General features: G+C 45.4%; 2 protein-coding genes and 1 long non-coding RNA gene across 7 annotated transcripts in view; 1 reads left to right on the top strand and 2 right to left on the bottom strand.

Annotated features, from left to right (window-relative positions):
- DSN1 (DSN1 component of MIS12 kinetochore complex) overlaps positions 1-19,769 on the bottom strand; it is a 24,896-nt gene extending 5,127 nt beyond the window's left edge. The window contains exons 1-10 of one of the 4 annotated variants that reach the window (XM_084836437.1): positions 19,592-19,769; positions 18,605-18,772; positions 15,615-15,651; positions 13,022-13,079; positions 11,469-11,816; positions 9,300-9,373; positions 7,035-7,107; positions 2,096-2,183; positions 1,270-1,329; positions 165-236 (exon numbers count right to left, since the gene is read on the bottom strand). In XM_084836437.1, the coding sequence (XP_084692563.1) occupies positions 165-236; positions 1,270-1,329; positions 2,096-2,183; positions 7,035-7,107; positions 9,300-9,373; positions 11,469-11,816; positions 13,022-13,028 (722 nt within the window). In that variant the 5' untranslated portion in view covers positions 13,029-13,079; positions 15,615-15,651; positions 18,605-18,772; positions 19,592-19,769. Of the gene's footprint in view, positions 1-164; positions 237-1,269; positions 1,330-2,095; positions 2,184-7,034; positions 7,108-9,299; positions 9,374-11,468; positions 11,817-13,021; positions 13,080-15,614; positions 15,652-17,895; positions 17,944-18,604; positions 18,773-19,591 lie in introns of those variants that run through there. The other 3 variants (XM_084836435.1, XM_084836436.1, XM_084836438.1) reach the window with 3 other exon arrangements.
- On the top strand, positions 18,304-23,754 carry LOC146353437 (uncharacterized). The gene is made up of 3 exons (XR_014788059.1): positions 18,304-18,824; positions 20,793-20,879; positions 22,967-23,754. It is a non-coding gene; the product is annotated as an uncharacterized LOC146353437 (long non-coding RNA).
- Positions 22,243-23,754, bottom strand: part of PBX4 (PBX homeobox 4) — a 42,047-nt gene continuing 40,535 nt past the window's right edge. For both annotated transcript variants that reach the window (XM_084836430.1, XM_084836432.1), the window contains one exon: positions 22,243-23,070. In XM_084836430.1, coding sequence (XP_084692556.1) covers positions 22,978-23,070 — 93 coding nt within the window. In that variant the 3' untranslated portion in view covers positions 22,243-22,977. The remainder of the gene's footprint in view (positions 23,071-23,754) is intronic.

Here is a 23,754-nt window from a genome sequence, read left to right as displayed (position 1 = left end):
CCTATCCATATTCAGTTCTCTGTGCCATCCTTTAAGCTTCTGAAGTTTCTCATCATTGTGCTCATTTTACAGGCTTTATGTTATTTCAGTTCTATTCAGAGTTATGTTTTTGTAATCTACTGTAGCCAACATCTCTAATAGGGAAAGATAGCCAATATCCTAACCTGGATATTTCCTCAGCATTTTTCTGGTAAGACTGAAGCAGTTCTTCCCAAGCTTGTTTCTCTGAAGAGAACCTGTAGAATGAACAAAGAAGACCAGAGGTTGCTCCCACACTACAGCCCTTCATAAAAAGTGAGCAAACAAACAGCAATTCCAGAAGAAAAAAAGGCTAGTGTGGAAGCTACCCTAGTTTCTAGATACAGATTTATCCAAGAACCAAACGTGAGTTTACAAATCCAATATGCAAGGGTTATTCTACATTTGTTAACTGGATTCGAGAGAACTGGGTTTTGTTTGTTTTCACTACTTCCATTCCATCTGAGACGTGCGGAGACCTCCTGTTTGTTGGAGTCAGAATGCTTGGGTTTAGCCAGTTTATTTACTTAATTACTACATTTTTATTCCGCCCAGTGCAAACATAATGCAGCTGATATCTTAAGTTTGGGAACAGGCTGTGGGCACTTGCCCTTCCATCCTGGTGCAAATCACACAGACAGGTGCCCAGCTTATTGGCTTTAACCATGGTTCAGCATTGCAGCAGCACCAATAACCATGGTTAAGAGTGAGCCCTGGTTAAGCCAACAAAGGGAATGAGGAATTTATGCCACAAAGGGAAGGGTGTGGGAACATGCAAGCCTCCCCTGGCTTCTTAATTCCCTGTTGTGATCAGCACAGCTACATCTTCAAGAATCCTGTGTCCCTGTTTGTGTCAGCATTCTCTACAGTAGGGGTTGGCAGAATGTTTGGGACTCCAGCTCCCAGAAGCCACTGCTAGCATGGTCAATGGTCAGGAATGTTGGGAGTCCTAGTCCAAAACATATGGAGATCCACTTGCTGTCCTCCCTTCCCCTTCAACATAAAAGCACTATTTAGCAACCAAACACAAACATTAGCCTTCAGAAAAAAAACATTAATTCAACACACACATATACCCCTTCAATAAAATAAAAGAGAGCAGGACGTAAGCATTTTTAAATTCCATGGGACAAGACTGAGTTTATATTTCACTGCAAATCATCAAGAAGTTCTAAGATACAGTGATGAACATTATATGAATAAGACATTCATAATATTACAGGTGGGCTGTAGTCTCTGGTTACATCTTACCTGACCATGATCTCCTTTAAGGCAGCCATTGATGCATTCAATGCAGGATCAGCTAAACTTCTAAAAAATAAAAGGCTTTGACTGTTAGAAAACTTATAGGAACTCCCCGTAAGATCGTTTCTAACTTTGTTGAATCCTGCTCTTCCTTTAGCAAAGCAGCAGAGGGAGCAATCCTATGGCCACTAGACAGCAGCTAGATGGCCATAGGATATGCTGTTTTCCGGGAACCGACCTCAGAGCCTGCACTCCGAGGTCGGTTCCCGGAAAACTGACCTCCTCCCACGTCCACGCTGCCTCAGAGGCAGCGCGGAGAAGCCCTGTCCTCCGTGCTCAGAAAAGGAGCGTGGAGCAGCTGAAAAGGGGTGGGGCTGGAAGCATTCCGAGGCAGGGAGAGCAGATCTGCCTGTACGACACATCCTATGTGTCGTACAGCAGCCTCCTGCTAAATGGCTGTCTAGCAAAAATAAAGCAGGGCAGGAGAGGCACGGAGGGAACAATCTCCCCCAAGCTTCTCCTGCCTTGCTTTGGATAGGCGGTCGCCTCTGAGTTCGGAGGTGGATGCCTATCTAGATAGGATTGCACCCTTATACAAGTCTCCCACTCAAGTAGCAAGCAGGTCCACCCCTGCTTAATTTTTAACTATGCTACAGCATCAGCTGCTTCTGAGTTCACTAGCTCAAGCGATAGTTTCATCTGAAGAAGTGAAGATCAGGAAGGAAATCAATCCTGATTTACATTAACCACATGGAGAGTGCCTGACTGTCAGGAAAAAAAAAAAAAACAGGATCCCTCAACATTCTAGGTATCAAAGAGGAGCAGCAATTACCTTCTGGGGTCCTCAAAGCATTTTTGTAGAGATCCATCTAGTCCCAGTTTCTTTGTGTGGAGCCTTAGCTCTTCCGAAAGCAAGCTCACTGAAGGCAGAGAGAAGGAGAAACCATAGTGAATAATCTGAAATGCCACATGATGCACCAAGCTTATACTGGTTAAAACAGTGGTTTTCCAGTTGTGTTCCAGGGAGCCATGGGGTTCCTTAGAACAGAGGTACAGAACCTCTTTCAGCCTGAGGGCTAGGGATGCTGGAAAATTTTGCCGCAGACTCAAATGAGGCAGGATTTCAAAGAATCTGACCTTCGGAGTCCACAGCAGAGAGGCTGCACTTACCTCTGGGTCCAAAGGAGTTCCTGCGGGACAGCTCTCCAGCTCCCTTTAAGATGCGATACCCTAATGGCAGCTGCCATTAGCATATCGCAGGAAATCCTCAGCCATAAGTGGTGTGTTGTACGCCATTTGCAGCCATAAAGCACTTACTTTGACCAGCTGCTATTTAGGTCAAAGTCAGTGATTTACACCCCTTCATGGATCACTGCCTCGTTGTGGCGAAGGGGCTTGCGTAACCCAGTGAAGCCATAAGCTATGCCATGCAGGACCACCCAAGACAGACAGGTCATGGTGGAGAGTTCTGACAAAATGTGGTCCACTGGAGAAGGAAATGGCAACCCACTCCAGTATTCTTGCCAAGAAAACCCCATGGAACATATCACAAGGCTAAAAGATATGACGCCGGAAGATGAGCCCCTCAGGTCAGAAGGTGTCCAATATACTACTGGGGAAGAGCAGAGGGAATTTCCAAGTAGCGCCAGAAAGAGTGAAGCGGCTGGGCCAAAGCCGAAAGGACACTCAGCTGTGGATGTGTCTGGTGGTGAAAAGGAAGTCCGATGCTGTAAAGAACAATATTGTTTAGGAACCTGGAATGTCAGATCAATGAATCAAGCTAAGCTGGAGGTGGTCAAACATGAGATGGCAAGATTGAACATCGACATCTTGGGAATCAGCGAACTAAAATGGACAAGCATGGGTGAATTTAATTCAGGTGACCATTATATCTACTACTCTGGGCAAGAATCCCTTAGAAGAAATGGAGTAGCACTCATAGTCAACAAAAGGGTGGGTAAAGCAGTACTGGGGTACAATCTTAAAAATGATAGAATGATCTCAGTACGAATCCAAGGCAAACCATTCAACATCACAGTAATTCAAGTCTATGCCCCAACCACTGAGGCCGAAGAAGCTGAGGTTGATCGGTTCTATGAAGACCTACAGCACTTTCTAGAACTAACAGCAAAAAAGATGTCCTTTTCATCATAGGGGATTGGAATGCTAAAGTAGGAAGTCAAGAAATCACCGGGATAACAGGCAAGCATGGCCTTGGTGTACAAAATGAAGCAAGACAAAGGCTAATAGAGTTTTGCCAAGAGAACACGCTGATCGTAGCAAACACTCTTTTCCAACAGCACAAGAGGCGACTCTACACATGGACATCACCAGATGGTCAATATCGAAATCAGATTGATTATGTCCTTTGCAGCCAAAGATGGAGAAGCTCCATACAGTCAGTAAAAACAAGACCTGGAGCTAACTGTGGCTCAGATCATGAGCTTCTTATTGCAAAATTTCGGCTTAAATTGAAGAACGTAGGGAAAACCACTAAACCATTCAGGTATGACCTAAATCATATCCCTTATGAACATACAGTGGAGGTGAGGAATAGATTTCAGGGATTAGGCCTGATAGACAGAGTGCCTGAGGAACTATGGACGGAGGTCCGTAACATTGTTCAGGAGGCAGCAACGAAATCCATCCCAAAGAAAAAGAAATGCAAGAAAGCAAAGCGGCTGTCTGAGGAGGCTTTACAAGTAGCTGAGGAAAGAAGGGAAGTGAAAAGCAAGGGAGAAAGGGGAAGATATATCCAACTGAATGCAGAGTTCCAGAGAATAGCAAGGAGAGACAAGAAGGCCTTCTTAAATGAACAATGCAAAGAAATCGAGGAAAACAATAGAATGGAAAAGACCAAAGATCTCTTCAAGAAAATCGGAGATCTCAAGGGAACGTTTTGTGCAAAGATGGGCATGACAAAGGACAAAGAAGGCAGGGACCTAACAGAAGCAGATGAGATTAAGAAGAGGTGGAAAGAATACACAGAAGAACTATACAGGAAAGACCTTAATGTCCCTGATAGCCATGAGAGTGCGGTCACTGAACTTGAGCCGGACATCCTAGAGAGTGAAGTCAAGTGGGCCTTAGGAAGCATTACTAACAACAAAGCTAGAGGAGATGACAGTATGCCAGCTGAGCTATTTAAAATCCCACAAGATGATGCTGTTAAAGTGCTGCACTCAATATGTCAACAAATTTGGAACACTCAGCAATAGCCACAAGACTGGAAAAGGTCAGTTTACATTCCAATTCCAAAGAAGGGCAACGCCAAAGAGTGTTCAAACTACCGTACAATTGCGCTCATTTCACATCCCAGCAAGGTTATACTCAAAATCCTACAAGCTAGGCTTCAGCAGTATGTGAACCGAGAACTACCGGAAGTACAAGCTGGGTTTCGAAGAGGCAAAGGAACTAGAGATCAAATCGCCAATATTCGCTGGATCATGGAAAAAGCAAGAGAATTCCAGAAAAATGTCTATTTCTGCTTCATTGACTATGCTAAAGCCTTTGATTGTGTGGATCACAACAAACTGTGGCAAACTCTTAAAGTGATGGGAGTACCAGACCACCTTACCTGTCTCCTGAGAAACCTGTACAAGGGCCAAGAAGCAACAGTAAGAACCAGACATGGAACAACCGAGTGGTTCAAAATTGGGAAAGGAGTACGACAAGGCTGCATATTGTCACCCTGCTTATTTAACTTATATGCAGAGTACATCATGAGAAACGCCGGGTTGGATGAATCACAGGTCGGAATTAAGATTGCTGGGAGAATTATCAACAACCTCCGATATGCAGACGATACCACCCTAATGGCAGAAAGCGAAGAGGATCTCAAGAGCCTCTTGTTGAGGGTGAAAGTGGAGAGTGCAAAAGCTGGTTTGAAACTCAACATTAAAAAAACGAAGATCATGGCATCTGGCCCTATCACTTCCTGGCATATAGAAGGGGAAGAAATGGAAGCAGTGACAGATTTTATTTTCTTGGGCTCCAAGATCACCGCAGACGGTGACTGTAGCCATGAAATCAAAAGACCCTTGCTCCTTGGGAGGAAAGCTATGGCAAACCTAGACAGCATAGTAAGAAGCAGAGACATCACCTCGCCGACAAAGGTTCGTATAATCAAAGCTATGGTTTTCCCAGTAGCAACGTATGGCTGTGAGAGCTGGACTCTAAGGAAGGCTGAGCGCCGAAGAATAGATGCTTTCGAACTGTGGTGCTGGAGAAGACTCTTACGAGTCCCCTGGACTGCAAGGAGGTCAAATCAGTCCATCCTAAAGGAAATCAACCCTGAGTGCTCACTGGAAGGACAGATACTGAAGCTGAAGCTGAAATATTCTGGCCACCTAATGCAAAGAGAACAGTCACTGGAAAAGACCCTGATGCTGGGAAAGATTGAAGGCAAAAGGAGAGGGGGACGGCAGAGGATGAGATGGCTAGATAGCATCACCGATGTAATGAATACGGACTTGAGCACACTCTTGGAGACAGTGCAGGACAGGAAGACCTGGCGTGCTATGGTCCATGGGGTCACGAAGAGTCGGACACGACTGAATGACTGAACAACAAACAGTGCTTTACAGCCGCAAATGGCATACAATATGCCATTTACAGCTGTATTTTTCCCACGATAGGCTAACGGCAGCTGCCATTAGTGCATCACATCTTAGAGGGAGCCGGAGAGCCGCTCCACCAACTCCAGTGGACGCTGCTGGGCTCCGGAGGATTCCGCGAGGCCCTGAGTGGCCCGAATTGCCCCTCCACGGTGCCCCCCTGGACCAGACAGTGGGGGGTTGTACATCCCTGAGGGCCACATCTCATTTCAGGAAAGTTTTTGGACTCTGCATTCCAGTTTTGGGCAGGACCAAAAGCAAAGAGGCAGAGCTAAAAGCAAAAGAGACAGGCCCCCAAATACCAGAATATTTTAGCTTAAAGCTCATACTGCCAGTAACTAAACCTTAGGGGAAGCATTTCAACCTTTTTGAATGGGGGGTGGAGAACCGTACAAAAGCTGGGAAACCACCAAACCACTTGTGGTTGGAGAGAAAGGGGTAACCCCAGAGGCCCACATTGGGATGCCAGGAGGGCTGAATTTGGCCCCTGGGTCTGAGGTTCTGCACCTCTGCCTTAGAAGCTGACTGAAGAGCCCTGATAAGAAATTCGGTACTATAGAACAAGCTTTGTTGAAAGCCAGTTTGCCAACTGTTGATGATTTTCCCTTGTGATGCATAGCCACAGGGATGTGTCAGGGAAGTTCTTGATGCATTCCAACTTCACATAACATGACAGCAAGGCCATAGCAGGGTCCATAGCTCAATAGAGGAGTACATGCTTCGCATGCATTAAGCCCCAGGATCTCTAGTTAAGGGATCATAGATAGTAGAGCTGGGAGAGATCTCTGGATGAAACCTCAGAGCCACCGCCAATTAAAACAGACAGTACTGGGCAGATGGATCAATGGTCAGCCAGTATAAGGTAGTTTCATTTGCCTGACAAGTGTTCTAGGTGAACTGGATATGCTCCCTGAAATATAACCCAGAATCCTCTGCAATGAGCAAGGGCTCTGTGGCAGACGTCCAGGGTCTCCTGAGAACTGCTGGGTGAAACGTTTCACACAGGAGTGTTGCATGGGATTTCTTTAAGCTGCTGAGCCCCAGCCTCACAACACAACTGGTTCCAGCTAAAAGGGCCCCTGAACAAACTGACCCCCATTTACCCTTCGGCTACACCACAGCTCTTCCTTGCTGAAGTGAATGGAGAAGACCTACCGTTCTGTTCAAAAGTTTCAGGATCAAAGCCTTCGGTCTGCCTTAGGGAGTGCTCAAGTTTCTGGGCACAGTACTAGGAAAGGAAAAAGAAAGACTCCAGTTTGGGAGCATTTCATAGTCTGAACAGTATTTGTGCTACAAGAAAGTGGCCGGCAGCACTGCTACAAGGCTCTCCGGCACGCCAGTGCCTCAGAGCAAGGCACTGTGGGCAAGGTGGCGCAGGAGAGAGCCTGCACTGCCACTTCGCTGGCAGAGCTGCATATACTGTGTGAAGTTTAAACCATTCAATTTTAAGATGTGGTTGGACTGCCAGAGCCCAGCTAAAATTGGCCTCAAGCTGCAAGCTGGCCATGCTGTGAATCCATTGGTATTGTTTGGCATAGACTATACCAAGCAATTCCAATAAACTCACAGCATCAGTCCCCAAAAGTGACATGCACCCCTACCTACACCATAGAGCCTATGCCAGAACTGGGTCTGGTTACGTTATTTACAGAGAATAGAACACTGGTCTTACCATGAAGGATGTTTATTTATGTATTTACTTACAATGTTTTTATTCCATTCCTCAAGCAAAAAGGCTCCCAAAGAGGCTTACGTATGATCAGTGAAACAAGAAATAATATTAATCAGTTTCTCATCACTGGAGGATGGTATTCTGGAGCAAGTAACTCTTCCCAGTTAGTTCAACTGGCAGAACTTATGCAATTCAGTCTTAGCATCTTTGTCCCTGATCCTTGGAGAAATAACTGCCCTCTTCCAGTTTCTGTCCTGCCTCTGCACAATAGAGATGAGTGGATGCCACTTAGAGATCAGGATGCTTCTTCTTTTGGCCTGTCCTCTGCCTGATGGGAGGGGTGAAACTTCTGCGCCATCCCTACCCAAGAGATCATCTGATCGCTGCATCTTTTCTGTCCCTACAGCTTTTGTGATGGGAGCTCTATCACTCCCAGAAGATGGGAGAACATTAATCTCCAGCCACTCACACTTAGTGGCTGGCAGGGACCTGCTTGAAATTGCTTCTCCCCTCTCTTCATATCTGTGGGGATATGGGGACTCCCAATCAGACGCCTTGGAGGATGCCCCTACCCACAATCCAGTCTTGCCTCCTTGCGAACCTTCAGTTTTGAAGAGGATACCCACCTATAGCGTCAAGGAGACGAGCTCCTCGCTCTGAAGAATTCACAGTGCCAGACTCCCTTCCCACCCCAATCCAGGTGGGGAGAAAACGTTTCAAGCCTGCTGCTCAGAAGATGTCAAGTGAAGTGGAAGATTAAGTCAAAGCTCCACAGGAACAACAGCACCACCGTGTGCCCCAGTCACTGCAGAGCAAGCAGCTCAGAGAACTGAAAGAGGACAGTTACTCCTCCAACTGCCAGGGATGAAGATTCTAACGCTAATTCACATATGCCCTGCCATCTTCCGCTGACACAGAAAAGAACATTTCAAAAGCATGGCAGAAGCAGACAATCAGGTTTTGTTTGTACCACACAAGCAACCCATGTGGCCATCTACAGCATAAGTAAAAAAATAGAAATGGAAAAACAAGATGTTTACAATCTAAAGTAGGGGTGTTGAACCTTAGGCCTAAGGGCCAAATCCAGCACAGCCGGGTTCCCCGGATGGCCACGCCCCCTCCCCCTGGCCCCAGCCCCTTTCTCCCAACTGCTGATTGTTTGGTTTTGCACTTTGCCCCCAGCTTTTGCACTTTTTCCCCTGCTCTGAAAGGCTGAAATGCCTCCCCTAAGGCTTAGTCGCTGGCAGTAAGAGCTTGAAGCTAACATACTCGGGTATTTTTTGGCATGTTTGGCAACACCCCTTTTGCCTTTGGCCCTGCTGATCACTGGAATGTGGCCCCTGAGAGCTTCTCTGAAGTGGAATTTAGCTCTCAGGCTGAAAAAGGTTCGACACTCCTAATCTAAAGTTTGTGAGTGATGAGAGAAAGGCAGGGTAGAAGAGGGAAGAATAATATGAGCTTTTTTTTTTTTTTTACTGCTTTTCTTAGTCACCCTTCCACCAAGCCTTCAGGGTAACTTACAAGAAGACTAAAGTCACCATCGAAACTCATTCAAAGCAATTTAAAACATAATAGGGGCAGTGGGGAGAGGGAGAATATAGTAAACACCACTGAAACGAAATGCACATACTTGGGCTAGGTTTACACTGGGGAAATGGCACAGAAAGACAGTGCACAATACAAGCAATACAGAGCAGGAAAAGGTCAAGGCTAGAATGGAGAGCCTCTGCAGAGACAGCCAACCTTACCCGGAAGCTGGAGAGGAGGAGAGCTGCCATTCTGTCCGCCTCTGGTAAGTCCAGGCTGATCGCTTTACTCAGTTCTGAAAGTTAAGCACGATGCCACTTGAAGTCCAAGGACATTCGCCGAACATCTTCATTGCATATTTTAACATCTCTGCAGTATCGCACTGTATATTAAATAGTTCACTATCCACAGCATATCTAACTGCTGAGGTTTAACTATCTGTCCTCCATAACAATGACCTCAGGTTTGGAGAAAGCTGGTTCTTCAAGTCAAGGGCACTGCTATAGATATCGCAGTTGGCTCCAGATTATGCCCAAGACTGATTACCAATTTAGGCTACAGTCCTACACACTTATCTTGGGAGTAAGCTCCACTGAACACAGTGGTACTTACTTCAAGAGACAGATATGTATAGGGCTGCACTGTTAAAGTAACACATCCTTGGCTCCTATCCTCCAAGTGCTTCCCATCTACCCAAGTTAGATAGATTACTTCATCCTCTGGACCAATCGGAAGGAGACCCTAGAGCAGGGATAGGCAACCTGGGGGCCATTACCTGTTTTGGACTACAACTCCCATCAGCCCCAGTCAGTTTGGCCAAGGATCATGGGAGTTATAGTCCAAAAGATCTGAAGGGCACTAGGTTGCCTGCCTTAGAGATAGTTCTGTTACCATGATGACTTTCACCCCACCATTAACATCGAGACTGGGCCAGTCCATGCAGGAGGCGCGCTTTCTGCACATCATAGTGCAACTGGCAGGTGAACACCACTTCCAAACTGTTTCCAGCTACCATCCGTAACATACTACACGATCCACTGTCTCTGGCCAAGACCCACCAAATATAACTACATTTACCCCTGTTCTTCACATGGGGAGAAATACCTGCAGGATTTATATCAAGCATTCTTAATTCTTCCCGCCTAAGAAATAAAAAATGCTCAACAAAGACAGCCGTGTCTCTGTGACAAACAAGACTTGCCCAGCAGAAAACAAAAAGATGCTTGTTGCCACAGCTAAAATCCAGCCCATTGAAGACAGACAATACACACAAGCCTCATTAAAACCTCTACCCTCATAGGGTCAAGAAGAACGTACTTCAGAGCTAATGAATGGTCAAGGAAGAGCTTGCACACAGTCTCAGACTTTGAGCCAGTGCAGCTACAATACAAGCTCCCTGTAAGCCATTGTTCGCAAAACCAAGAGCCAGACTTGGGAACAAGTGATCCTACCCCCTTCAAGGCATTTTTCATTTCCACCTGACATTAAGCATGTGTGGTGGGGGAGGGTAATCACTGCAAACCACAGATCCTTCATAACCCTGAGATTGAAGCCATGGTTCAAAGGTTATAAGGGGCCCAGGTTTGTGTTAACCATAGTTTGCTCATACATGTAATGTGAAACCATGAGAAACACCTAGAAAGGAGAGGGGAAATTACTCCACAGAGGAGAGGAAAGGTCATGCTCCTGAGGCTGGATCCCATTTGTAAATCATGGTTTGGAGGTAACCAGTGTTATGTCTGCAGTGGAACTCTTGAGAAGTCTAGATGTAGTTGAACAACAAATTAACTTTTTCAAGATAACAGAAAACCCCTTATAGTGGAAGTTCCGAGTCCTGTTTTAACATGCTGTAGGGGTCCGCAAACTTTGGGGGCACTTTTGGAATTTTGAAAGTGTGTCGTGGATGCTCTCACAAAATGGCTGCCATCAGAAACTAGCCCATTCATAAAACGACTGCCATAGTAAGCGTGACCAATGACAAAACACCCATTTCCCAGAAGGCAAACTGGTGAGGCTAAAAGAAAAGTAACTTGCCCAAGAACTAAAACACAAAGCAGAGGTGGGGGCTGATCTCCAAGAAACAAAAGCACTCTTTTGAACCCCAGTAAAGAAGGCGTTGGAAGGCAACCCTTCACTTTGCAGCATGCCAGTTTCCAAGCTAAAATATGTATTTTTGTAATTTAAAAAATCTTAATAAAATAAAAATCAGGACTGGCAGCGAGCCTGATGGGTGCCAAGAGAGGTATCCATAGGCACTGTGTTGGAAACCCCAGTTTTAGGGTCACATCTGTTTAGGAACAATTCATCCAGCTGCCACAACTAGCAACTACTTCTTGCCCAGTTCCTACCCAGGCCCAGCTTAGCCATAAAGTTGAGCTGGAGACATCTACCAGAAACATCCATGTGAAGCGGCGGCAGGGACTTCCGTCGATTAGCACCCAGCTTGAGACTGTAGCGATTCAAGGAACGTCGCACGACTTGTGGGCTGGGAAGCTGTCCAAAGGAGACATTAAATGAAGTTGAAGCATGACCTGTTTCAGGGCCAAGACTCTTTGGAGATGCTTTCTTAGGGCTGGGGCAATGGGAGGCACCCCCATTCTTCAGACTAGGGCTTGGATGGCATTCCTTCTTGCCAGTGTCTGTGAACACTCCAGGGTCAACCTGGATACCGCAGCTGGAACTGTTATCTGGCTTGGCAAAGCATCCTAACTTCATTTTCTCCGGGCTGTGCACATTTTCTGGAAAGAACAGAGGGGGAGGAAATACCACATATCAAAAGTGGCGCATTACAAAGAGTGAATCAATGGATACACAATGGCAATACAGAGCACAACAATTACATTTTGGATCTGTATCTCAATCTAGTGTATGTAGATTAATTTAATGCATGCATGTAAGGAAGAGAAAGAGATTGGCATAGGAATGCACTGTGCCTCCACCAGTTCAACTGATCTAGAAGAGTGCAACCATGGCTTAGAAACTGTTCTATCAATTTTAGCCTACACATGCCTACACACACGTTCTAGTTAGCACTAAATAACAGTAGCTCAAACAGAAATGGCGGGGTTCCTTTTCCTACCCAATTGGAATGGTTTGATTTCCCATGTTTTGTGTGCCTGTGTGCATATATAACACTTTTCGGTCTACCGGGGCCCTGGAGGTAGCTCACAAGATAATACAATACAAAGAAAACCCAATCAGAACCACATGTCACATTAAAAGACACCAACTTTTAAAAAAGTAAATTCAAGGAACAGCAGCAGCAACATACATGCAAGTCAACCCACAGTTCTAGGAATCTGGTAGAAAAAAATGCTTTAAAAAAAAAAAACAGCCCTACAGAATGTCCTGGCCACCTCACAAGGGAGATTTGTGGGGAGGTACTAAATGGCATCCCTGTACATCTAATGGCAAAGTAGGTTGTCATCTCATTAGCTAGTCCATTCCCTTTCATTCCCAAACATCCAGTAACCAAAGCCAAAAGTCTTCAGGGTGAAAAACCTTCACTGGAAAATGACAGAAAGCAATGGTGGTGAACTAAAGCTGAACAAATCTAAGGTTAGGAACGAACTACAAGCATTTGCATATAAGACTGGTTTGTTCCAGCTCAGAAATGTAATTGCAATTCAAGGGCAACCAGATCACAAGAAGTTGTGCAGCACACACAGATCATTCGGGGGGGGGGGGGGACATTCACCAGTGGCAGAACCCCTTGCTTCTTTCTTGATCAGCAACAGGAGAATTATGCAACACCAACTCCTACATGAGTTTAATTAGTATATTTTCTAGAGGCTTCTGAACATTCGTTTTTCTTTGGTCAGAATTCTGACTGATTTTCTTTTAAAAATAATAACTGGAAATAAGCTGTACAGTGCACAGTCCCTCCTACGGGAGGTAGCAGAGCACCAATGCAAAGCATTCTAAAAGGGGATAATTCCTTTACCCAGCATCTCAACATTTTTTCCATCTTCTAAGCCAAGCTGGTTTCCTTGAGAGGGGATCTAGAACAGAAAATGAGTATTTCTCATTAAACATTATGAATATTATTAGATCTTCCCCTGCCCCTCAAAGAGGCAATATATCAGAGACAATTTAAAAAGAATAACCTCAGGTCTTCCACCTCAAGAAAGGTACACAGTGACTTTCTTTGCCTCCCTAAGAACGTTCTTCCTTCCTGTTCACTACACCAGCCAAAGCTGCTGTGAGGTAGTCTTGCATTGATTATTTCTTTTCTTCTACCTATCATCCAGCCCAGCTTTGACTATCCAATGAAACTGCCAAATCATTCGCAGCCACAGCCTGCACATATTTACACAGAATAAAGCCCCATCAAGTTCAGTGGGATTCACAAAGGATCCCAACACCAAACTGATAAATAGATAAAAGGGAAAATGGGGAATGAGGGTAAGACATCAGTCCTGTTTGCATGTAATGGTGGCAAATCGTGCCACCACCATTTTGAATACCCAACCTCCAATCGGAGGTTGCTCCATGATATGGAAACCTGGACACTGTAGGTTAATCGTTAAACAACCCAAAGTTAACCTAACAACTAGGCTAACTGTGGGTTGTTTAACCCACAATTCACCCACAGTGTCCAGATTTGCACGACACACAGCAACCTCCGAAAGGGCCAACTGGAGGTTGCATATTCAAACAGGTGGTGGCACAAAACCCTGGCAAACCACTGGTTAATTAACCCACAATTTGCCACCTTTATGTGCAAACCAGGTCATGGAAAACACAACCAATGGCTGAGGAGTCAAGAAGCCACTATGCCAAGAAACTGGAGCAGAAAGGCTGTTTGCATTTCAGTATATGAGGGATGGGGAATGTGCAGTCCTCTAAATGTTATTGTACTGCAACTCTTGTTATGAATCTGTCCAGTTGTAAAGTTCTGCAGGAGAGGCCCTTTTGAGAGTATCATTGCCTGCAGAGACCTGTTGGTTGGACACACATGAAAGGGCTTTCTCCTGTATCACTCCCAAACTGTGGATTGCATTCCCTCAATAACTACAGTTGGCCCTCACTGTCCTGGCTTTTAGAAAGAACATGAAAGCTTTTTTTTTAATTTTGCCTTTAAATTATGTCGTTTTAATGTTTTACTGTTTTCAATGTTCTTCGTTTTGTATTGTTTTAAGATTTCATTGTTTAACATTGTTGTACACTGCCTTGATGGCTTTTCAGCAAATAAGGCGGTATAAAAATATTAATAATAAATAAATCAATAAAATCATCCCCCACCATTGACTATGCTGGCTAGGGCTGATGGAAGTTGCAGTCTATCATCATGAGGAGGGCCACACATCCCCCACTCCTGTAACATATTTATAAAATATACCACTTTTCCATGAAACTACATTTCTTATGTGGTTTGCCGTAGAATAGATAGAATAAAAAACATTTTAAAGTAGTGTCAAACAGGAATCACCCACTATTTAAAAAAAATAATAATACCACTATCCTTGGGGGAAAAAATTGAAATGCCATCCTGTCCAGAATATAATGCAATGCACAATTAAGTCCCTACCTCAAATATGAGTTAAGATGAGAGACCCAATTTCACATAGTAGAGAGCCGTTGTGGTGTACTGGTTAAAGTGTTGGACTGAGACTCAGGAGATCTGGGTTCTAGCCCCCACTTGGCCTGAAGCTCACTGAGTGACTTTAGGGTCAGTCACTGACTCTCAGCCTAACCTACCTCACAGGGTTGTTGTGAGGATAAAATGGAGAGGAGGAGGAGGACCATGTGAGCCGCCTTAGGTTCCTTGCAAGAGGAAAAAAGGCAGGATAGAAATGTAATAAAATAAATAATACCCAACCACTCTAATAGATCTTCTAGCCTGCTTTTATTTGCCTTTGCATGGTCAGACTGTCATTTGTGTTAAATTAGCAGGTATCTTTCACCCTAAAGCAATTCTCTTTTCCACTACTATGAAATGGGCAGGGCATTATATTTTCTACATGTGCAGAGTGCAGACTCAGTTCTCTTTTATGGATGACTCACACCCTTTGGCATACCACTACAATACAAATCACAGCACCATCATTTGTTCTTGAAAATTCTTGAGAGCCAGTGTGGTGTAGTGGCAAGAGTGTTGGACTGGGAGCTGGGAGATCCGGGTTCTAGTCCCCACTCGGCCATGGAAGCTCACTGGGTGACTTTGGGCCAGTCACACACTCTCAGCCCAACCTACCTCACAGGGTTGTTGTTGTGAGGATAAAATGGAGAGGAGGAGGAGGATAATGTAAGCCACCTTGAGTTCCTTGCAAGAGGAAAAAAGGCGGGATATAAATGCAATAATAAAATAATAAAATAAAAATAGTTCTCTCTATTTAATGGCTCCCTGACTTGCAGAAATTCAACTGGTGCAGCAACAGATGCACCAACAGATGCACAATTAAAGGCATAGCACCTGTCAGGAGGGAGTCAGTAGCAACTGTAAGTACACATTCCTTGAAATTCAGACTGAAGTCTGTTATTATAACACAGAAACTGCCAGACACTTTAAAGCCAGTGGGGAACAGTTTTATTACCTGTTGGTCCAGGTCCCTTGGAAGGATGTCTTCTGCACTGAAAAGTTTAAACAAAGAAAAGTTTAGTTAAGCCTTGGGCTTCCACTCCATGCACTGCACCGGATTTCATCTCTCACCTCACTGTATTCTCCGTAAACTAGTTTCCACCTTGTTATGCACAGATGCCTTTAACAGCTCTATCACAGGCAAATATTTAGCAGGTCAAGCATTCCTGATCATTGCCATCTCTGCATCAAGAAATGTTTCATGCAATTTCTGCCCGTTATGTAATTGTTCAAGGCACAATGGCAAACCAAGCTTCAGCATATGCTGGAAGAGGCTACACCTGCCCCCATCTTCTTTTCCACGCAACCCAGGAGCCCCAGCTTGAATCTGGTGTCCCCTGTTTTCCAAGGGCAGCTCCACACATATTACAATTATTGCAGAAAAAGTTGGTGTTCCACAAGCACGTAACATGTCTCACAAATGCGTACAAGCATCTGGGAAACATACCTAATTAAGAAGCAAAGGCATTTCAGAAGGTGAGGGAAGGAGGCTGGAGAGGGGTCAGGATCACTCGTATCCTGGCTTCTCTGGCCTCCTCCCCTCCCCATCCATTGAAACACCTGCTTTACCCCCTCTCTGAGGTTGCTTTTCCTATCTCAGAGAGCAACGTGCGCAGTTCTGTGCCAGCTGCGGGGAGGGGGGGGGTGTCGGAGCTCCAATTCCCCCCACACACACACCAAAGTTGGAGCACTGTCTCTGATCTCAGAGCTGGGAATAAGTATCCTGTGGCCCTTCAGACACTGCCTAGGGGCCAAAGGATTGCTCTCTTAAAGACAAACGGGGATGGGTGAGAACATGGTAGCTTCAATCACAAAAGCTAACACCACAGAAAATATGGAAGGCAACTCAATCCAGGAAGAGAGGCAATTTGGGAAATACTCATTTTTACCCAGGAATATAGCAGTTGTGACGCTTTTCAAACGAAGAGCCCACATTTAATCCCAGAACTGCAACAACATGGGACCTACTTCTAAGGTTTTTACAATCATATATGTCCACTTCACACTCTCTCTGGTGACCAAATACAGGTGAGGAAAGGTCCCTGTATTTTAACAGTTATAAAGAAAATGCAAAAAGGCCACATACAGCAGCCAAAATAACTTTTTCATTACTTCTCAAAGGAATCCTGCCTTCCTTCGTATCTGGGTCTCTGTCTCTCTCCCATCCCCCATTTTACAAAAAGGGAACCTAAACACACAAAAAACTAGGGCACAATCCTATGCATGGCCAGACAGAAAAAGAGTCCTACAACTCCCAGCATTCCCCAGGCCGTCCTAAACTCCCAGCATTCCCCAGGCACCATCCGTAGGATTCTTCAGTTTCTGAGAACTGAGACTGTAGCGAGGGCTCTGACCACCATTCCCAGAAACCGTGCTCCCCTCCCCCTCATAGCCAGTGTGGTTCTCCCCGCGCCATGTCTCCACACTTGGAAATGGAGTGCGGCGACAGCAAAAGGGGGGTGGTCCCAAGGGCGGGGAGGGGAGGAGACCACGGAAGCTGTGTTACGCAGCTTCCTATGCACTGTGCAGCCTCCCCACCCTACCCTGAAGCTCCCCAGCTAGACAGGCAAAATCGCCTAACATGCCAAAGACGCAGGGTGGCTGGAGCACGGAGGCAAGGATCGCCTCCGTGCCCCAGCTGCCCTGCATTGGATAGTCATCAGCCTCCAAGTCTGGAGGCTGACAACAGTCTCCAGAGGATGACACCCTAAGACTATCAATGGCTACGAGTCCTGATGCCTATATGCTACCTCCAGAATCAGAGGCAGTACGCCTGCGTACACCAGTTGCTGGGGAATGTGGGCAGGAGGGTGCTTTTACAAACATGTCCTACTTATGAGCTTCCCACAGGGATCTGGTTGGCCACTGTGTGAACAGAACACTGGACTCTACGGACCTCGGCCTGATCCAGCAGGGCTGCTCTTACAGGGCACGACCGATTTGTGGGGTCCAGACCCACCACTTGGCCGCACCGGTCTCCAATCGGTAGTTTGGGACGCACAACCTAAGTCGGACCAGTGCCGGCACCCCCTCCGGCAAAGGAAAGTCAGGGCGGCGCCACACCAGGCGCCTTGTTTGAGAGGCCGGGACGTGTCTCTGCATGAGGCAGCCAGTCACGAACGAGACAGCAAGGCACAGCGCCCCGCTCCCCTTACGAGCAGCTCCGTCTGAGGGCTGAGACGGTGGAGGGGATGCACGGCAGGCTCTTCCAAGGCGGAGAAGGCCGCGCCACTCACCTGCCCGGCGGCGGTTCCTCCGCTTCCATTTTAGCGCCGCCGCCGCCCAAAGAAGAAAATAATCAAACAAGCCCGCCATTGCGCATGCGCACTAACAACTCGCCCGCCCTGGGCCCAAAAGCCTTTTGGGAATCCGTTTTTTACAGCTCGAGCGCATGCGTACTCCCCCCCCCCGCTGGTGGCCATAGAGATAGACTGTTTTAAAAGAACAAAAACGCGCGCGCACGCGCACACAGAGTCTTTTGTGGCACTTTAAAGGCGAGCACATTTATTCCGGCAGAAGCTTCCGCGGAATAAATGCGTTCGTCTTCCAGGTGCCCCCAGGCTCTTTCGTTGTTTTTGCGGCAACAGACGAACGCGGCTGCCCGCTCTTGCTCGAGGTTATGGCTGAGGGCTCGTCACGCCCCCGTTCCGAGGGGGACGCGGGCGCGGCGGGGCGCGGCGCAGCGCCCCCGCATTTCGTTTGAAGGCCGGCATTGTTCGCGGGCAGGAACGAAACCGAGAAAGCGGCAGCGGGCGCTCCGCGCGACATCTCCACGGCTCCCCGCCTTGGCTGCCCGCGGCACCTCCGCCTGCGCGAGCGTCGCTGTGGTTCCCCCAACGGAAATGCTTAATGGCGACGGGAACGCCGTTGTCGCAGCGTGTCTGAGGGCGCAATCCTACGCGCGTTTAGCCTGCTGGGCGCCGTAGGCCTTTTCTCTGTCCTCACCGTGCGTAGGATAGCGCCCCGAGCGTATGTTGCGCCACAAGACTGTCCCTTCTGTTCTAGCGGAGAGCCCCCCTCCGTCTGTGGTTTCACCGAGGCCGTGGCCCCCTTGATCAAGCCGTCTCCGATTATGGCGGCAGAAAAGCCGAGCCGGGGGGGGGGGGTGTCACGCTGCAGAGATTAAGAGAATGCTATGAGAAGTTATCTGGAGACACAACGACCCGTATCCTTTCAGCCTCCCCTCGCCACAGCAGAAGAGATCCCCACTGAAAATAATGGAGAAATCCAGATTTCAGCATAGCTGTAACGTATGTTTCCCCTTTCAAACAAAAGGAAGCAGCAAGTACAGGAGGAGCTCGTGCTCTTTCTAACTTTGGTCTTGTTTTGTGGGAGAAAATGTGATTTTCTTTCAAGTATTTAAAATTGCCATGCCAACACAGTCCATTGTCCCTATATTATAGGCTGGGAGAGCTCTTAGGTGAGAGGAAGAGGCGTACAGCATTCTTCCAATGTGGTCTTCTGTTAATACTGCCCATTAGGAATGGGGCTGAGGCAGCTTTGTATTTCCAGTCAAATATCCCCTATACAAAATACCGCTAAGGATGTGGCAAAGGTCAATCTAAATTGCCCCAGCTCTTTTGCAGCCAAAATCCAGCACTCAATGGCATGTAAAAAGTCCTGTGCTCCATGGACTTGTACGCAGGCTAGATATTTAAAATGTTTTTAAAATATCTTTTAAAGAACCCACATTTTCCACATAAAATAAGACCTGAGAGTATCCTCCATTTCTACAGGGTGCTCTCACTTTCGCTCCAGGGAAGGGAAAAATGGTACATAATGGTCATAAAGTGACTCCTCCTGTAGTGTGTCTTATGGGGAACCACTCCAACAACATGGTGCCTGTGGGCACCAATGCACAGCAGGCACCTTTCTTGGCACCCACCAAGGCGCCCTCCCCCTCCTGATTTTTAAATTAACACACTTTCTTACCAGCAGCTGGGATTGCTTTGAAACAGGTTTCTGTTGGTGCTGAAAATTGTGGGTTCAAAAAAGTTCAGTGTGTTGCAGTTCAGACCCTACCTCTGCCTTGTGCTCATTGTTTTGGTCAGCTTATCCTTTACCATGCCTCCCATGACGACCATTTTGTGGTAGTGCCCAGGAGTTTCTCAAATGGCAAAATGTCCTATGGCCCAGAAAGGTTGCCTATCCCTGCCCTGTACACTATGCATTGGAAGTTACTACCATAAAGCGAATTCCATTTTAGACTGAAAATATCTATAAGCACTACACCCTCTTCAATCATACGTTTATAAAAAAAAATATCCAATTCTCCATGCCTTCATGAATACCACAAAAGGTCGTTCTAATTCTTTCCAACTCCCCTTAAGAATCTGGGTACTGGACATAACATCCAGGACGTAGTCTCAAAGACTTCTGGGAAGTGTCATTTTGGAGGGGTCTAAAGGTTTGATGGTCCCTGGCATTGTCCCCTTCTCTCAGACGACAGGATGCACTTAAATGTATCACTAAGACTGATAAATATAAAACCATTTTCAAGGAGCTGGGAATGTTGATGCTAGCCAGGGCTCTTGCTTAACATATAGATGTCAGATTTCAAGCATATCAGGTTCAACAGCCTCCACTAATACTTTTGTTGTTGTTCAGTCATTGTGTCCGACTCGTGACCGCATGGACCATAGCATGCCAGGCCTTCCTGTCCTCTGCTCTCTCCCGGAGTGTGCTCAAGTTCATATTTATTGCATCGGTGATGCTATCTAGCCATCTCATCCTCTGCCGTCCCCTTCTCCTTTTGCCTTCAATCTTTCCCAGCATTAGTTTAAAATAATTTCAGAATACACTATTAAGTATACTACTTGCTCACAGCTGTTCAGGCTTTTAATGAATCATCAGTGTTCTCTATTTTGGTTTGGTTTGCAGGATACTTTGGCTTAAGAGGGCTTTTAGCTTAGTTATGTATAATTCTGGCAACAAAAAACAGGACAGTTAAAAGAGGAAAATATAGTGACTGTTGTGGCTTAACGCATAATAATTTATGAATCAGGCTCAGAAAACAGAAGCTACTTATGCAGCAGCAGGGTGCTTCCAGACAGGAGGGCTCCTAGCACTAACAAGAAAAGGGCATTGTACAGCTATTCTGTTTTTTCTTCCTTAATGGGGGTTTTCTGGGAAGAAAAAAAAGATAAAGGTACATGGGAAGACACAGGAGGGCTAGAAATGGAAGATGACATCTGGACCACCATGAAATTCTGTGAATGAGGTAGTGCAATGGCACAATAAATGTTTTATCTGGAAGCGCTCAAAGTTACATGTAGATGCCTCAGCGGTTATATATTGGTTTTGGTGATCAGACATGATGGTAATGGAGTCAGTGGAAGGATGTGTAGTTCAACCCATTACATTGAAGAAGGAACCTCTACTACAAACATTAACATACTGGTCTGTGTAATCCAAAGATATAGCTGGGGTCATCTATATTGTACATAAAGTACCACAAACAAAGCAGAAGAGATCAAGGTGCACAGCATCAGTGGTGTCTGTAGGACAAAGATGTTTTAACAAGACAAACATGCTGTCTGCCACTCCCAATTTTCAAGATCAATCTTATCTGAGAAAAGACCAAGATTCAAACTGAACCACAAACAAAACAAAAAGACTCATCCCTGCAAGAAAATCTCTGTTACAAATGCACTACTAGCCCAGTTGGGTTTGTATCTCTTCCAGTGCTGTGCCTTTGGAGAAAGCACATTGTAAACTTCTCCTGCTTTGATGTAGTTGATGTGCAAACAAAAAAGTAGAAATTGTTTCAGACGTTTAAAAAGTTTAAAAAACAGCAGCAGTACATGAAAGCAGACTAATTCAATCTACCCTTTCTAAAGATGTATTCTGACTGGGCAGCTCCAACACTGGGTGAAAATAGATGCAACATAAAAGGAAAACTCACAGTGGCTGCATCACTCACAGTATGAGCCCAAGTTCCTCCCAGCTTCCAAATTTAAATGCCAACAGTACATATCAGCAAGTTGATTGCTGGTTCAGTGATCTCCCCACCTCCCACTTTAGGTAGGCTTTTTGTTTCTGTCATCACATAGATGTTTACTGATGTATCCATTCGCTCATTACCTTATCAACAAAAACACTCCTCAAATGTTTTTTTTTAAGTGCCACATTTTTCTGTAGATGCAGGGGAGGCTTCTTGGTGGTATTATGGGTGCTAGTCAAACAGTGCTAGCCACAGCCAGTTTCTGCTGCAAGGTTGCAGAACCATTTTTCCCCAGAGCTCAACTCCAAAAATAAAGACTATGATTGGACTAAACACAGCAAACCAGTAATGTGCATTCACATTGGCCCCACTGCTCTTTAAATGTTACATCTGTCTTCATCCATGTGTCGTTAGCAAATGAACAAGGGTGCATCCATATGAGCAAGAATTGATCCCATGGCAGGGAACATCATTTGTATACAGAGTAAGGCTGCAATCTGATACACATTTACCTGGGACTTGTCTATCTGAGTAGACACGCACGGATTTGTACTGTAAACCATTTTCTTCTTTTCTACATCTACCTACTGGTAGCTGCCACCTGACAAACATGAAAGAAGGCTTGGAAAGAGGCAGAAAGGGAAAAAAAGACTTTGGAAGTTTATTCTTTGATAAAATTTAAACTGAAAGTGGTGGACTTTGCTATTAACATTTTTCTAAATGCACAAAAATCTATTCACAGGGAAGTCTGTGTTTACCCTAAGACATTAAATTAGAGCTACATGAGAGTGACACAGAAGATGAAGTTTCTATTCAAGAGCAAAGTCCAACAATCATTTTGGTAAAGCAATGGCCTGTTCTGGTTAATGAGTTCAAAGAAAAAAAGTCTTCCTATACAAAATTACAATACAGAGAACGCATACAATTACAATACAAGAGGGCTATTTGTTAGTAACTAGCATCTAGAACATAATTTTATAATAAAAACACATAGAAATTAAAATCAGTTGCTATTTTTTTTAAACTGGAAAAATGGAGACAAATTCCAAAGTTCATTGGAGAAACACTTTCAGACTCTTAAGCATAAAAGTGATTATTTCTTTTTTTAAAAAAGGAATTTGGTTTGGTAAATGAAGCCAGTTCCTTTACAACCCAAAGGGCAGAAGCCAGAAGAACTCAAGCACATCATGCCGAGAGGTAGAGAGGTGTCCATATATAATCACAATCTTCTATTGGTTTTCTTTTTTTATTTTTATTTTGTCTGAGGTAATTAGCTGTGTGTCAAGTTGTAGAATCAAAAGTATTGGCAAAAAAAGAGCAACATTGACAAGTTACACTAACGACCTCTTTCCTCTCCTCAACAGGTCCTAAAAATTTAATTAGACGCATCTGAATTAATGCTTCCAGGATCTCCGGCAGGTGAAGTGATTGATGAAGGGGTAGTAGCGTCCTGCCAGCTGCCATTAGCCTGAAGAGGGAATAAATGCATTTTGTTGTTAAGTCCACAAGGTGTTACTTGCATTTTAAACCATTCTGATTACATTTTCTGATATCACAATGGGAGAGCATTATGCCATGTGCAAGACACATCCTTTGTTCCGTAAGACTCAGCCTCACAGCAAAAGTCTTGACACTGCAGTTCACTGTCTGGGGCACAGAAGACAAAGTACTGTGTGAATGCTGCTTGTGCTGCATCTGTTTCACAGCTTCTTCTCTTTTCCCAAATGGGACTCTTTTGCTCTTCCCCAACTTCTCCAGTTAACTTGTCTAAATAGATAATGCTTTACTGCCTATGATTGTGGATTATCAAACAGAATTCAGAGAACAGGGTGGAACGGTAAGGTCAGCAACAGCCACTTCCACACACTTTTCAGTCCCAAATGCAGATTTGAGGACAGGAACCAATCCATGGCCAGTTTGTGGATTTCACTATAGGCTAGTTGTGTGCACAGTTGCTCTCTCGTTCTCTGCAGTCCCTTCCTCCAGCTGGCAGCTCTCTCCACCAATGGGAGGGGATTGGAAGCAAAATGGTCTTTCCTTCTAATCCACTAGGCTAATTTGGATGGCTAGGTAAGCAAGCTTCTCTCTCTGACCATCCCTAACCACTCACAGTTATTTTAGTCTTCACAGTATTATGAATGATACAGAGAAG

Source organism: Heloderma suspectum, chromosome 2, assembly GCF_057233095.1.
Source record: "Heloderma suspectum isolate Gila_16-S chromosome 2, 16-S_ref, whole genome shotgun sequence".
Taxonomy (NCBI): Eukaryota; Metazoa; Chordata; class Lepidosauria; order Squamata; family Helodermatidae; genus Heloderma; species Heloderma suspectum.
Note: the sequence above shows the minus strand (reverse complement) of the source record. Positions and strands in the feature narration are given on the sequence as shown.